This window comes from Phyllopteryx taeniolatus, chromosome 17 (genome assembly GCF_024500385.1).
Source record: "Phyllopteryx taeniolatus isolate TA_2022b chromosome 17, UOR_Ptae_1.2, whole genome shotgun sequence".
NCBI classification, from domain to species: domain Eukaryota; kingdom Metazoa; phylum Chordata; class Actinopteri; order Syngnathiformes; family Syngnathidae; genus Phyllopteryx; species Phyllopteryx taeniolatus.
This window is the reverse complement of record NC_084518.1, coordinates 17,497,239-17,511,813: the sequence shown is the minus strand read 5'-3', so window position 1 is coordinate 17,511,813 and position 14,575 is coordinate 17,497,239. Positions and strand designations below refer to the sequence as shown.

Genomic DNA, 14,575 nt, shown 5'->3' with positions numbered 1-14,575 from the left:
GCCATACCAACACAAATTTACAGATAAAATGGCACAAAATTTGATAGCCAAGTACTTGAGATCTGAACATAGGCCAAAAATTCTCACTTTAGTTTTGAGGAATGAGCTACACTCAAGGGGGAGTTTACAATTTTCAACAACAGTCACTTTTTGGCACATTTGTTAAAACAGTCAGTTACAGTTATGACCACTGATGTACAAAAAAACACCACAGCCAAGTAAAAATTAACCAGACAGAGACAGAGATCAGAGACTGGCGACATCTCGTTACCCCGGAAACGTACCTTATTTATAATGGAGTACACAAAATGTTGTTTTTTTTTCAAGCCCAAAAAGACAGCACAAGATGTTTTTCTTCTTTATACAAATGTACGCTGTTGTAGGACTTTTTATATTCCTGTCTCCTCAACTAAGCCTTTCGAACAATGCTCATTTACAAAGTGAATCACGCTAAATGCTCCTCCACCCCATCTGTCCTTTGCATGCGCTCGCTCTTGTTAGGATTGGATTGTCATTGACAAGAATAGGCAGCACTCAGTGCTCGTCAGGAGACGCACAATTGGGGAAATTACTCACTGCAGCACAATACTCGGGCGCTGCTTACTGTAAACGCGCACCTCTGCCACTTGTGTTGTTCTTATCTGTTGCATCTATTGTCGCCGTGGGTCAAAGGGAGGTGTCACGAGCCAGAATCTCACAAAAAACAAACACAAATCTACTGAAGTGGGCAAAGCTATTAGCTGTTAGTGGCCAATGCTAGCTCCCAACATTGTCTGTGACGGATTCGAGTGGCTCTGTTTTTATTGAACCTGTAAGAAAAGTGATCACTGTGCAAAAATATCAGCATAACTCATGTCACAATATGATGTTTTTCTTTTCACAGTTACAATAGAATCACGGTAGGCCAGGTTCTGATGTCCAATGGACAGCCTCTATTTGCAGGGGATAGTGACCAGGCCAGACCACGTAGAGTGAAAATCCGTGGATAATGATAACCATTTTAATTGCATTAAAAAAAAGAAAAGGCTACTTTGCAATATTTAATGAACCAACATGAAAATGTACACAATAAGGGGATGCAATAATGTGCACTTAACAAGTTGAATTTGTTCCTTGATTAAGCTTCGAACTAAGTTTACTTGTATGTATAATGGTGCCTTGACTTAAGAGTTTTTCAAATTACAAACGCAGCTTAGTCAATTCATATTTATTTTTTATTTTTTTACTTTGTGTTGCTAGCCAAAATTTGAATTATTAGCCAGCGTCAGATACTCCGCCACTCTAGTGAAATGGGGGGGGGGGAAGGAGAGCGACAGTCAAACGCGCATACAAAATGAAAACAAGGAGCTTGGAAAAGACCAAAATATTTACTTGGTAATGTAATTTCACGGGCGGCACGGTGAGGGACTGGTTAGCACATCTGCTTCACAGTTCTGAGGACCCGGGTTCAATCCCCAGCCCCGCCTGTGTGGAGTTTGCATGTTCTCCCCGTGCCTGCGTGGGTTTTCTCCGGGCACTCCGGTTTCCTCCCACATCCCAAAAACATGCATGGTAGCGTGATTGAAGACTCTAAATTGTCCTGAGGCGTGGATGTGTGCCCAAATGGTTGTTTGTTTATATGTCCCCAGCGATTGGCTGGCGACCAGTTCAGGGTGTACCCCGCCTCTCGCCTGAAGTTAGCTGGCATGGGCTCCACCACACCCGCGACCCTTGTGAGGATAAAGCAGTACAGGAAATGGATGGAAGTAATTTCACCCCTGATGGGTGGGCAGTCACTCCAGAGACCCAACAATTACAAGAAAAAAGTACATTTTCCCTAGTGTCCCATTTGAGAATTTAATATTATTTTCCTCAAATTTAGTATAAATTTTCACAATTTTTTTATTTATTTATTTTATTTTTTTTTTTTTTTAGCATGGGAGGCAGAGAAAGAATTTTACTGCTGATTTAAAGGTTGTGGTTGCAAAGTCCACCAACGAAAGTCCAACCGTCTCTCTGAATATGCCTCATTATCTCCCCCAACTCATCTTTCCTATTCCTCTTATCCGGCTTGTTTAGTGATGTATTAACATGTGCTCGCCACTGATATCGCTGTCTCTCTTAAGCTGACAGTGCGGCAGCACGGGATCAAACAACCCGGGTCATTATTTTTTTTCTGTTCTCACACAAAAGGCAAATGGATAGCAAAAGAGGGACCAAGCCACCAGGAGGGATGTCTCATTGAGTGACAGGGACATGGGCGGCCATTACTTTTTAGTCTTGGGAGACAACACCAAGCTGGTTTTCATTAGCTACCTCTAACAGACATGAAAGAACATTTAGGTAAAAAAGATATATATTTTATTTAAGCCTTTTTTTCCCCTCATTCACTAGACTGTGCCATAATGGAACAAAGTGAACTTTGGAGGAGGCACAAAAGAAGATGACTCACTTCAGAAGTTCCAATCTAAAAAGGACTTTAATTTGACCCACTGCTTTCGTTCGGTGATAGTCGCCTCTACCGGTGCAGATCTTCCATGTTATTAAAGAGCAGCGGTCCTACTCAAATAGGTCGCGTGAACTGGTCGTGTCACATTTGTGCTGCTGGCAGCCTTGACATGAGCTGACCCTTAAAGGGAACGGAGAGTCCAAAGGACCGGAAAGCAAGTTCCGCCAATCTGCCTTAATTTGTTCAGCAAAAAAAAAGCCACAGTGAGCTGCTCCTAATTTCTGAATCAGAACTTTTGTCAAGATCAGATACTGAATCAGATACTTTTGTCAAGATCCAAGCCCGTTGCTTCCAATGTGACGCTGCCATATAATCAGATTCATCAATTTAAGACAGAAGATTGTTCCTTTGAAAGTTACAGCCACATCAAAGTGACACATCCATCCATTTTCTATAGCACTTGTCCTCTTTCTGGTATTGAAAACAGTCGGACCATGGAAGGCCCCATGTAGGACTCTAGTCCAGGATGTATCCCCAAAAAGTCAACCAGCCCAGTGACCAAAATTGGATTTACGAGGCGTGTCAAAGTTTCAGGATAAACTCAAATCCAAACTTGTATCGACATCAAAACATACTGCTGAACGATCTGTACCAAAAATGGCACAATCAGTATTAAGCGAGTACTATAAGAGCCTTATAAGTCTTCTCTGTGGGACGCCTTGCGACAGTTTGGACACACAAAACAAACACAACAGTAACAAATCTACCAGTGATAAACAGAGGTTTATTCTGGCTTCTTTCATCATCTCGTTGTAATGAACAATGAACTTGTAAGGTATAAACAAGGCCTCTGGCTCCTCGCCAACCCACTTTCATGCATCTCAAAGACATTTTGATTTTCCAGCAGTCACCTTCAGGTCCCCGCCATGTCAGCTGGCTGCACGCCTGTAAAGCCTCCAGAGGCGTCATATTCATTATAACTTCTCCCTTTACACCCAGCACATCACACAGGTTTGCTTTCCCGGCATCCAAAGAGGCAGCTGTCACCTCGTTGACAGGAGTCGAGCTGCGGAAGGGATGGTGCAAGTGGTCCAGTGTCAGTGTACTCTTCACAAGAAATCAACTGATGGCTGCAGCTGTTCACATTAAGATCTGGCGGCACTTATTTCAGAAAAGCTTTGCTTCCGCCGTTTTAAACAAATACTCTCAGCCATATTCTCCTGACAGTATTCGGTCATTATCGTACGATTTCTAAAAGAGTCCTTTTTGTCTTCTGTGCAGGAAAGCCCAAAGTCGAGCTGACCTACGACAGGATGTACACAGTAACCAGCCGCCTCACGTTCACCGTCAACAAGGAGGATGACGGCGTACCTGTGGTTTGCATCGTTGACCACCCCGCGGTCAAAGACTTCCAAGCACAGAAATATCTGGAAGTGCAGTGTAAGTCATCTTATTGGCGGATGTTGAATACGTTGGCTGAGCTTGTGCTTTTTAAAGGCAAAATCCATAAGAACCAACCAACATAATTTCAGTAGCTGTTTCACCTTCAGTCTTTTGTAATTTAGTCTTTCCATAAGAAATAATGGACTGGAATGAATATCTTTCAGGGGTTAAAAGGAGACATGCATGTTTGTCCTTATTAGCATTATGTGTAAGCTGCAGCCTATCCCTGCTTTGGATGAAAGATGGGGTATACCCTGGATTTGTCGCCAACCAAACACAGTTAAAGGAGACATGCTTTTTTTTTTTTGGGTGTGTATTTATTTATTTTTTATATATAATTTGAAACAGTTCCCATGTGTCTCAAGAATGTGTCTAACACTTTTGGTCAGATCTATTTTGTGCCTTGCTGAAATTAGCCACTGCTCACCCCACACACTCCACTGGGGGGCTAATGTTGAGTGTGGCTTTCATTTGCTTTTGTTACCGTTATCTCTGAAAACTCACACTTTTGTATAATTTTCTACTACATTCTTATGCCATGGGTGCTGCAATTTTTGCCAGCTCCTAAGATGTTATCACTCAGCAGTATCTTGAACTTGAGATGTGTTCGTTGTCAAAGACATTCCATCCTCCATTTTCTATAAAGCTTATCCTGATTACGGTCAAGGGTGAACTGGGGCTTATCCCAGCTGAATTTGGCCAAAAGGCGGGGGTACACACTGGACTACACACCTACATTCATACCTGAGTCACCAATGAACACATGTCGTAAGGTGTCCTACAGGGAAGACTTATAGAGCCCCTATAGTACTCTATGGTCCAGGTCCCAATCAGTTTCTTTTGATATGTATTCATATACACAGGGTGACAGGGAACTGGCTGACATTGGGTGACATATTCACACACCTGTTGTAAGGTGTCCCACAGGGAAAACCTCCAGAGCCCCTAAAGTACTCTACAGTACCTATGGTACAGATCCTACTCAGTTTCTTGTGATGCCTAGCTAGATATCCAATTTTGGTACAAGGTCATGGGATTGGCTGCTTTAGTTAAGGGGGCTACATCCTGGACCAGGCCTCCTGAGAACTGTGAGGCAAACGTGCTAATCACTATCTACCGCACCGTTATTATGACATTTTTTTTTTTTTTTTTTTAAATGACTGTTTCGACACAAACTTTAGAGAGTTTCCCTGGATAGCGGCAATCATGGCTTGTTTTGTTTTTAACCTGCAGGAACACACAGTGACAAGCTAAAAAATAAAAAGTAGGGGTGGGGGGCATTGTTGATTGTGTAAGCCATATAAACTTCCAACCCCGTTACCACATGGTGCAAGTTTTACGCACTGATTACTGATTGCCAGACGAGGCGATTTGCATTTGAATTACCTAGTGCGTGAGCAAACGGTGTGTGTTTGCGTGTTGTGTAGTAAGAGCAGAGAGCTAAGAAAGCTCATCAAGCCCGTAATGGTTCTTCTTATGTGTAAGCAAATCAAAGCGGTTTGGCTCGGCTGCCTGCTTGTTTTCTCCCTTAAGGTCAGCCGGCCGAGCCGAGATGGATAGCGCCCGTCTCGAGTGCATGCGCGCAATAAAGCAAATAATTCAGTTAGCATAATGATAACGGCCCTCTTGCATACAATACGCGCCATTTCATTTCCCCCCGAAGTGGCAGTACTTTGGTCTCACGGCGCAGTGCAGAGCGTATTTCTCCATCAACCGCAGACACTGAGCGCCACCATAACTATTCGAGGCTATCAAAGTAACCCCAAGGACAGGAACAAAAAAAAAACAAGGTGACGTGGCCTTCCTCTTAGTGGAAACAGAACCTGGCGGTCTGTTGTCTTTGCTAGCGCGTGCCCGCCAAGCACGAGGCTTTGGCTTTCCACCCCGTCGACTGTCCATCACCGCGACTGACAGGTTGTGATTTAGACAGATGGATGGCCAGACATTGTTCCCAACAAGGTCGGAACAGCGGAATTGATCACTGCTCGCCTTTGCCAATCCGACCCTGGAGTCTACAGGCAAATTCAAGCAGCCACTTAGTCGGGATTAACACTGGAGACATTCAGTGGTGGTACCTTAAGGCAGTGATTGTCAACCAGTGTGCCGGGGCACATTAGTGTGCCGTGAACACTCTTCAGGTGTGCCGTGGCAAATGATCAAATTTGACTTAATTGCTCAAAAAATTACTTATTTCCAAGAAATAATGTATCTTTATTCATCTGTTTATGCCAGTAAGGCATAGTGACAGACTATTAGATAGCAGGAAGTACACACTTTGTGACATTTTTGTTGGTATGTGTGCCGTGAGATTGTTCAATTGTAAAATATGTGCCTTGGCTCCATAAAGGTTGGAAATCACTGCCATAAGGTATGAGTTTAATTTGTTCTGTGACCATGCTCGTAGCTCAAAACATATCTCAAATCATCTTTCCCCATTGGGGAAAAAAAAAAGAAAAATAGCACTATTTGTTATTGTACTTTGAAAAACGTACAGTGATTACCTAATTAATAAAGACAAAGAATATATGCCTGTGAGTAAAGATAAAGAATATATGCCTGCGAGTATTGTTATCGTGTCTGTCTACACGTGTTGCTGCACCATTTGTGCTCAAATAGCCATTACTTAAAGGGTTATAACACCACAACACAGATGCTGTTTGTTAGGCCGTCTGTGGCATTTTACATGATTTGTTTGGATTAGGCTAAGCGGACTTGACTAAAGCAGTGTTGTTTGGTTGTTTTAAATACGCAAGATGCAATTCTCTTTGTTGCATGTTTTAGTTTGACAGTAAACCTCTGGGCCAATAAACAGCTTGAGGCCTCTTATCGCCTTATATCCGCTGCCAAACTGATGCTTGTTGTGAAGTGAGTTCACTACCACCATACAGCACTTATATCTGGGTTTTTTTTTTTTGCTGTATGTCAGAGCAAAAAAAAAAAAAAAAAAAAAGGCCAAACGACGGCTCGTATCTGGAAAAATTTGAAAGTCTGTTTGCTCATATCTCAAGGCACCACTGTGTTTGTGTACAAGCAAATACAAATAAAAAAATAAGTATAATAAAAAAATGTTTTCAATGATACAGGGTGTTCAGAAAGTCAGATTTGGGTCATTTCCAGGGCTTGGACATGCACAAACACCTGATAGCTTGTTTAAAGACTGGCAGGTCAGATCAAAAGCTCAGACGGTTCTGCGCTCCTGTTTAAAACAAAATTCTCAGTTCCCAGTTCAAACACTGGGATGATTTCAGGGTTTTGTTCCGTCCTGATGAGACCTTACCTTTGTGTGACTCGTAAAAGGAGTCTCTAATCCACAATGCGGAGGTTCTGATATTGAAATCACTTCTAAGGGCATTCTCCATTGTGAGTATATGTCAAGTCAGTCAGTTTTTTTTGTTTTTTTTTCTCTCTCGTCCTTATTCAAAGGTGATTCTGAGCTGATGATTCGTTTGTATTGTCCTCGACACTCGCTCAATTCATGGCGACAACTCAATGCCTCGCCCCGATGAAAGAGTGAATAGAATCGAACTGGAGAATAAAGGCTCGTCACACTTGGGCGGAACAGAACTGCCTTTTTTTTTTTTTTTTTTTTGATTGACACAGAAAGGTATGCATTTAACAGCGGGATCGAACTGTACTGCATCACACGAAACAAGTACAGCAGCGAACATACTGCCGAGTGTTTGATAAAGCTCAGTGATCCCCCCTTGTGAAATGATTCAGAAGGACTACAGGAAGATGTAGAAGGAAGATAATTTCTCACTGTGATGTTGGCCCACTTTTTCTTATCTATGTCCCTCTCTCACTCCCACTCTCTCTCTCTCTATCTATCTTTTTTCCTTTCAGACAAGCCCGAGGTTAAGATCATGGTCGAGTTTCCTCAGGGTCTGACGAGGGAAGGAGAGAACCTGGAGCTGACGTGTCAGGCCAAAGGCAAACCTCAGTACGACACACACGCATGCATATTAAGTTTCTGTAACCTTAATAAATGGAATATAAACACAGGTACATGCAATGGAACCTCTAAGATTGACCACAGTATAGTAAGTGGAATTTATATGTACCATGGTCAAATTGTCAGAATGCTAAAACGTTTTATACAGGCAACGTCATAAAACTCTCAATTCAGGTCTCAATAAATAAGTATATCATAGAATATACATAGAATATTTTTTTTAGCCTAATAGCATAATTACCGGTCATTTTTTAAATTTAATGAAAAAAAGAGGAAGAAAAAAAAAACCAATAAATTCAACAGAGTCCAGTTGCCTCTGTTCAATTTTTGTGGAGGATCATGACGTTGATGACTGACAATCTACACAGACAAAAAGAAAAAGAGCAACACAATTTCAACAAGCATATTGGTATGCTTGCTGAAATGAATATTGTGACAGTAAGTTAAAAATGACATAATTTTGCGATTGTGCTAACGATTTATTTCAGTAGCTCAATTCAAAAGATACAATTCATATCCAGATTAATTTGGAAAACACTTTTTAGAAGGCCAATCCTACCTAGTTTCTAGCTTAAAAATCGTTTTGATTTTTTTTCTTTTGTCATAGTCTACTTTCCTCGGATGGTGAATTTGATTTGTTTCTTAGCTATAAACTATAATCCCCCAAATGATAATGAAAATAAATTTAATTAAAATATTAAATATATATTAAATTAGATGTTGAGATACATGTCGAAGCGAATCATTTTTATTAGTAAAGTATATAAAAAAAAAAAAAAAACTAAATTCTTATCCATCATGGATTGCGAAGAAGTGAACCTGTTATTGATCCCATTTTGACACCGAAACCTTAACTTGATGTCACACACAGAAGTCAAACTTGCCTAAAAAATGCCTGTTGTATTTCTCTATTACTAGTCTTGGCGTAAATCCTATACAAGTATGCAGACAAAAAAAAAAAAAAAAACTGGTGAATTATACAAGCAATGTGTCTATAAGACCACCGGAATGGGATGTGACTTTGATACCAGTAACATCGAGAATGAAGCGCTTCACTGTACAGTATATTGGCGCCGTATGAGAGGAGCCCTCGCAGTATTCTTTCCTAATCAAAAGTGTGAAATAAGATGACGGTCAGCATGTCGTTAGGCGAGAGACCGACTGATCAGACGCTTCCTCAGTGAACATTCCCGAGCGCATAATGAGCAAATGGAATGGACACGGTACCTTCCAGCCAGAGAAAGGGGGAAGTCTGCTCTGTAATAATGAAACACTGCTGAATGGCTGTGATACTTTTCCCCGAGTGTTTGGTTCCCGCTCCACTTGAATGTGACTGATGGAACCTGGAAGTGTTGCTGGAAGAGTTAAGCCAAAGTCAAGCAATTATTTTTCTGAGATTTATTCTGCCTTTTTACCAACACGATGCCCAGTGTATGTAAAGTACCGATGCAGGATGAATGCAAATTTGCCATCTTGCTAGGTACAGTCAACCCCTCTTTTAAATAGTAATTGGTGTCAAGGAAGTACGTTGAAATGAGAAACTTTTTTTTCCCCCTTTGTACGTCGAGGAGGAGCTAAGTTTAGCCCTGTTTGTTAATGTTAATTATAACAGGTTTTCGACACGTGCATTTTTTCTAAATGAAATTATATGTAAGCTATTTATTTTTTAAGGGTAAAGTTATAAGATGAGTTTGAAATTATATTAATATTTTGCAACCATCATCTGTGGTATATTTATGGATTAAACTAATAATATAGGCAATTATAATAAAAAAAGAAGTTACTCACTTTTTTTTTTTTTTTTTTTTTTTCACGATTCATGGCTGGGCTTGGTACCTATCCCCCACCAACAGCGGGGGTTTACTGCAGTGTAATCCTGAAATTCCCATTCCATATTATTTCAACACTTTCTAGGCACAACCACGTTTGAATACACTGTACGTACTGTAACAAATGTTAAAGTTAGCGTACTTACCAGTAAAGATGCGAAATTTGAGTGGGGAGAGAGATACGGTAGCCCGCGGTAACTTTTCAGCTCACTGCATTTCCCACCTCTCCTGCACAGCAAAACAAGTGTTAAAAGCTCTTCAGAAGAATAAAATACAATAAAAACAATACATGGTTAACTTCAGTTGCCATGATATAACGGGGCAAATTTGTGACTAAAAATAGTCGCGCTCCAATTATTGTAGAAGTCCACGGGTAGCCGGTCTCTAGTATTAGAGGTGAAACAGAGGAAGAAGTTTGCCACCTGAGACTCAGGTCTTCGTATTGAAAGCAATTGTTTCTGATGGTGCATCGCATGTAACTATCTCAAGCCACAGGCAAATCAATCCCAGCTTTACTGTTGTCTCTTCTGCTGACATTTACCAGAAAATGTCTTTAGACACCCATCCATCCATACATGCATCGATCAATCAATATCCTGGTCCAGTTGTCGTGAGACATTAAACTTAAAACCCGAGATCTCTTGTCTCCAGCAACCCCGCAGGAGGCCTCCTCCTGTTGGACATTACAGCAGCCCTGGGGTGGCGATCAAGGGACATCACTTTGAAAATACTCAAGAGGCGAGAGAGTGTTGAGGGAGACTGAGGCGTAAGCTTAGACATTTATCCATTCATTATCCTCCACTTATCCGGCCACGGCTCACAGAAAGGTCCAGAACACCAAAGCATTCTCAGACCACCTGTGAGATGAAGTCCATCCAGTGTGTTCTAGGTCTTTCCCAAGACCTCCTCCTGGTTGGAAGGGCCCGGAAGGCCTCACCTCACTGGTTGGCTCTCTTAGACATTACCAATGGTTTATCGCTGTACTGGTTAAACGCTGCAGATCACTTCAACTTCTCACAAAAAGTTATAGATATAAGATATTTCGCCACGAAAACTGAATATGAGTAGCATATTTTGTTACCCATTACAACCACTTCAAAAGTGGGACGGTAATTGTTGCTCGTTCGGTGATGGTTCTGCATGTCTCAGCTTTTGAAAAAGGTTACTTGTTTACACTATGTGGGTGTTTGCATTATGAAACATAATGGAGTACAAATAAAGCTATTAGGGCCAGAAGGCGGGGTGCTGGTGGGGAACCTGACAAACTCTTCAAACATCAAGACAGCTGCTGCGTCTGGTGTCTGTCACAGCAGTTTGTTGACAAGGCAGTTCAAATTTGAACTGGAACAAAGTCATCATCAGGAGATGTGAATGTGGCAGTAATGTGGCAACCGTGACAAGTTTATTCCCTTAGAAGCCTCGCAGACCTTCAGAGAGCGCAATACAGTAAGTACAGTGACTGTCAAAACTGAAATCTTGGTGACCTGTTTTTGGGCCTATTATTTAGTTTGGAAGAAGCTGAAGTAACTTGTTCAGGGTCTGAAGGCAAAAAATATCTACGTTTCAGGTGATGTTATTACTCAGAACTCAAAAATGCTCTGGTTTGTCCTAACCGTATGTGCAGTGGGAAAGAGATGCACTTGTACAATCGGATAAAGAAGCTTCATCAAAGCTCCAAACCTCGTCAATAGCCAGTGTGAGATCCAAGTAAGAGACTGTTCATCTTTGGTATACTTCCTGGTTTTTGCGTCAAACGATGATCTGGATCCAAAAGGTTATCCACATCTGAAGCTTTCTAGACACGATATTTACCCGTTTTCCAGGAAAGTGGTGTTTATCTTTCCAAACAATGTAAGGTTCAGCATATTGGCATGATCTCATCAGAGCAGGTAACTCCCTGGTTGGTTGATAGCACAGGATAGCTTTGTCCAGATCCAACATATAGCCACCTTCCCCATGAGCCTGCACACTATAAGCAGTATAAGATGAACAGCTGGATAGTTGCAACTGGATCTACATGGGGATAAAGAACCTTGATCAGAACTGATCAGAAATTGCCCATAACCGACGTAAGACCCAAGAAATATTCTCTATGGTTTTTCAAAGGACGACAAACTGATTCCTGAATAATAATCATCTCCTGTTTTTTGCAACAAACAAAGCCGTTTCTGGACAACATAGTTCTTCCAGGGAGACTGGAATTTGCCAGAATGTATATTGACAAGCCACAAAGCTAGCTCTCGTTGCCCACGTGTGAGGGTATTACAGTACCATAAGGAGGCTGGAACGCATCAATGGCATTTCCCTTCATTACAATGGGCAAAGATGATTTGAGGTTTGGAACAAATTAAACTGGTATCGCAAGGCACCACTGTATTTGAATTAACTGCATTTTCAACAGTGAGCGTAGGAGCTTGCGAAACTGGACCCATTGAGAATAAAGAACCTTCACTCTGACCTCGTCCGATAACCAAAATATGTTCCACGAGCCAAAGACGCTCCCTGGTTCTCAAAACACTTCAAACACAACACAACTACCCCCCACACCTCACACTTGGAGATGAGCCCAATCCCCCTGTATTCATTTTATACCGCTGAAAACACAATCGATACAGTGAGCAGGGAATTGGAAGTCATTTTCATTAGAGGCAGCTGAGAATTGTGTAGTCATTACCAGCGCGAAGGAGGGGAGGCACGGCCAGGCTGCAGGGATGCTATTGGTATTCAAGAAGCCTGCCCTTCTTCTCTCTTTGCACCCCACATCTTCGTCTTCTTCCTCCACAACTTGCCCATCACAAACAACAGTGAGCCCCCTGCCTATTCGGGGAAAATTCACCTGTTTTTTTTGTTCCTGTGTAATGTAGCCTCAGCTATTCGCAGTGTATTATTGTGCTTTGTATAATGCCGGAAGATGCCACAAGATGGCGGCAAGGTCATGGTTAATTGGAAAATGCTAATTGGTATCAAGGAAGTAGGTCGAAGTCATACATGTCAAGTGGAAAAGTTACATCGTTACTTTTTCTTTTTGTCGAGGAGGCGTTCAACCTGCTACAAGATGGCACCAAAGCACTACTTTCCTATTAAACAGGGCTTTGGTACTATTAGTAGGGGATCGGGACAAAGCCCTGCCATGATTAGTATGAATCCAAAAGTAATCAATACCCCCACAAAAGATGTATAATTGCCTAGAGTTGCCACAAGATGGCACCAAATCAATACTTTTCTATTTGACGGATGTTTTGGGCCAAAGAGCACGAAAACAACAACTGCAAGTTTTTGAGCAAATAATGGAGGATATTTCCCAGAAAACAAGGCCAATATGTGCATTTGCAACGACCACTGGAGAGGCAACTCTAAACATTTTGGGCACTATGTGTCAATTACTCGCATGCTATTCGTGGCAGTGCTTGCTTGATGCCTTTCCCTGCAAATTGCGCCAAAGCCCTGTCTGATAAAATTAGTGCTTTGGTGCCCTTCAGTGGAAAATTTGATGCCAAAGAACTATGTTGAAGATTGGGGTGGATCTTTTCTTCGACAGGCCAACGCCCTCTTCAATAGAAAAGTCGTGATCGGTGCCATCATGTGGCCTTCATGGGCAATTTTAAACCTTGCTTACTGTTTTCCCAAGTCATGTCTCTCGATCCATCTCATGACTAGGAAAGGTATCTCACGCTATTTGTTTTCTGCTTTTCATTTGTAAGAGACGCGGCACTCTCCCGTCGCCGTTAAGCACACTTGTGGGTTGTTTATTTGTTCGTTCCCGCGCCTGTATTTCCTCTTCCCGGAGTCTTCACCTCACCTGCTTCTCCCACCCCGCTCCTTCCACGCCATATGTTTTCAAACTAGGTTTTTTTTTTTTTTTTTTTTTTTTTTTTTAAATGGGAAGTTAGAGTAGAGAGCCCATCAGCGCTTGCTCGGGGGAAATAACAGTAGCAGCGGCTGTGGGGTGGGGGGCGGTGGGGGGCAACGTTTTGTCTTTCTTCCCTTTTCCCCTGCGCCCTAGGTGGCTCTGTGCTCATTGTCATAAAAATGCAATCTATCATGCCGCCGTAAACCTCAGTCAAGGTAGTGAAATTTAGACAGGCACACCTACACAGAAGTACAGAAGCGGTGGAAAGCGGGCAATTTGCAAACAAAAGGCCCGCCACGGCGTGACTGTGGATTTTTAGTTTTTCATTTTTTTTTGACAGCGCTGTCAAAAGGGAGCGATGTCATTATAATGTATCTTGTTTACGCGTAAACAGCCTTTGATTAGCCTCCTTTGTTTTTCCGAATGCCTGCGAGAGGTTTTTGATGAGGTGAAATGGTGACAAAATGCGCTTACGGGCGAGACAAATCGACTTTGAGGGTATATGCGTCATTTTCTCGAGCGTTGTCACGAATGAGATGCGGGGCGGTTGTTCAATTAACACCATTAGCCAGGTAATCATCTCATCGTTCCGGAGAGTATTGAAAGGACGCTTAATTAGGTACACCTGCAAAGTCCAGTAAGATATAACACAGGCATATTAAAAGGAAAATAATCAGTTCTGAGAGCTATAAAGTTAAAGAGTTCATAAAGTGAAAAGATGTTTTTGCAATATGGCACACCACAGAGACGCCCCTGCAAAATTTGAATGATCATCAGGAGCAGATATATAAAAATGAGGCTTCAAAATTCATGAAATCTCAAGCCATTCTCACCGCTGTCAAAAGCTGTGGGCGTGTCCACTGAAAGAAAGGGTGGAAAAAAAAAAAAGCTCTCAAATCTTCCGCCTTACTCCGTGTGATGTGTGCACACACACGACCGACAACGAGGCACTCTAAAGCGGGGAAATTGCGCCGGATAACTGCTGATGCGAATGCGCTCGAGTTCTTATATAGTGGGGGAGGGGCCACTCATTGGACCCCGATCTAGCCACGACCCCCCCAAAATCTGACTAA

General features: G+C 42.0%; 1 protein-coding gene across 5 annotated transcripts in view; it reads left to right on the top strand.

Moving 5' to 3' along the window:
* cadm1a (cell adhesion molecule 1a) overlaps window positions 1–14,575 on the top strand; it is a 291,106-nt gene that overhangs the window by 241,981 nt on the left and 34,550 nt on the right. For all 5 annotated transcript variants that reach the window (XM_061752060.1, XM_061752059.1, XM_061752058.1 and 2 more), the window contains exons 6-7: window positions 3,710–3,868; window positions 7,715–7,811. In XM_061752060.1, the coding sequence (XP_061608044.1) occupies window positions 3,710–3,868; window positions 7,715–7,811 (256 nt within the window). The remainder of the gene's footprint in view (window positions 1–3,709; window positions 3,869–7,714; window positions 7,812–14,575) is intronic.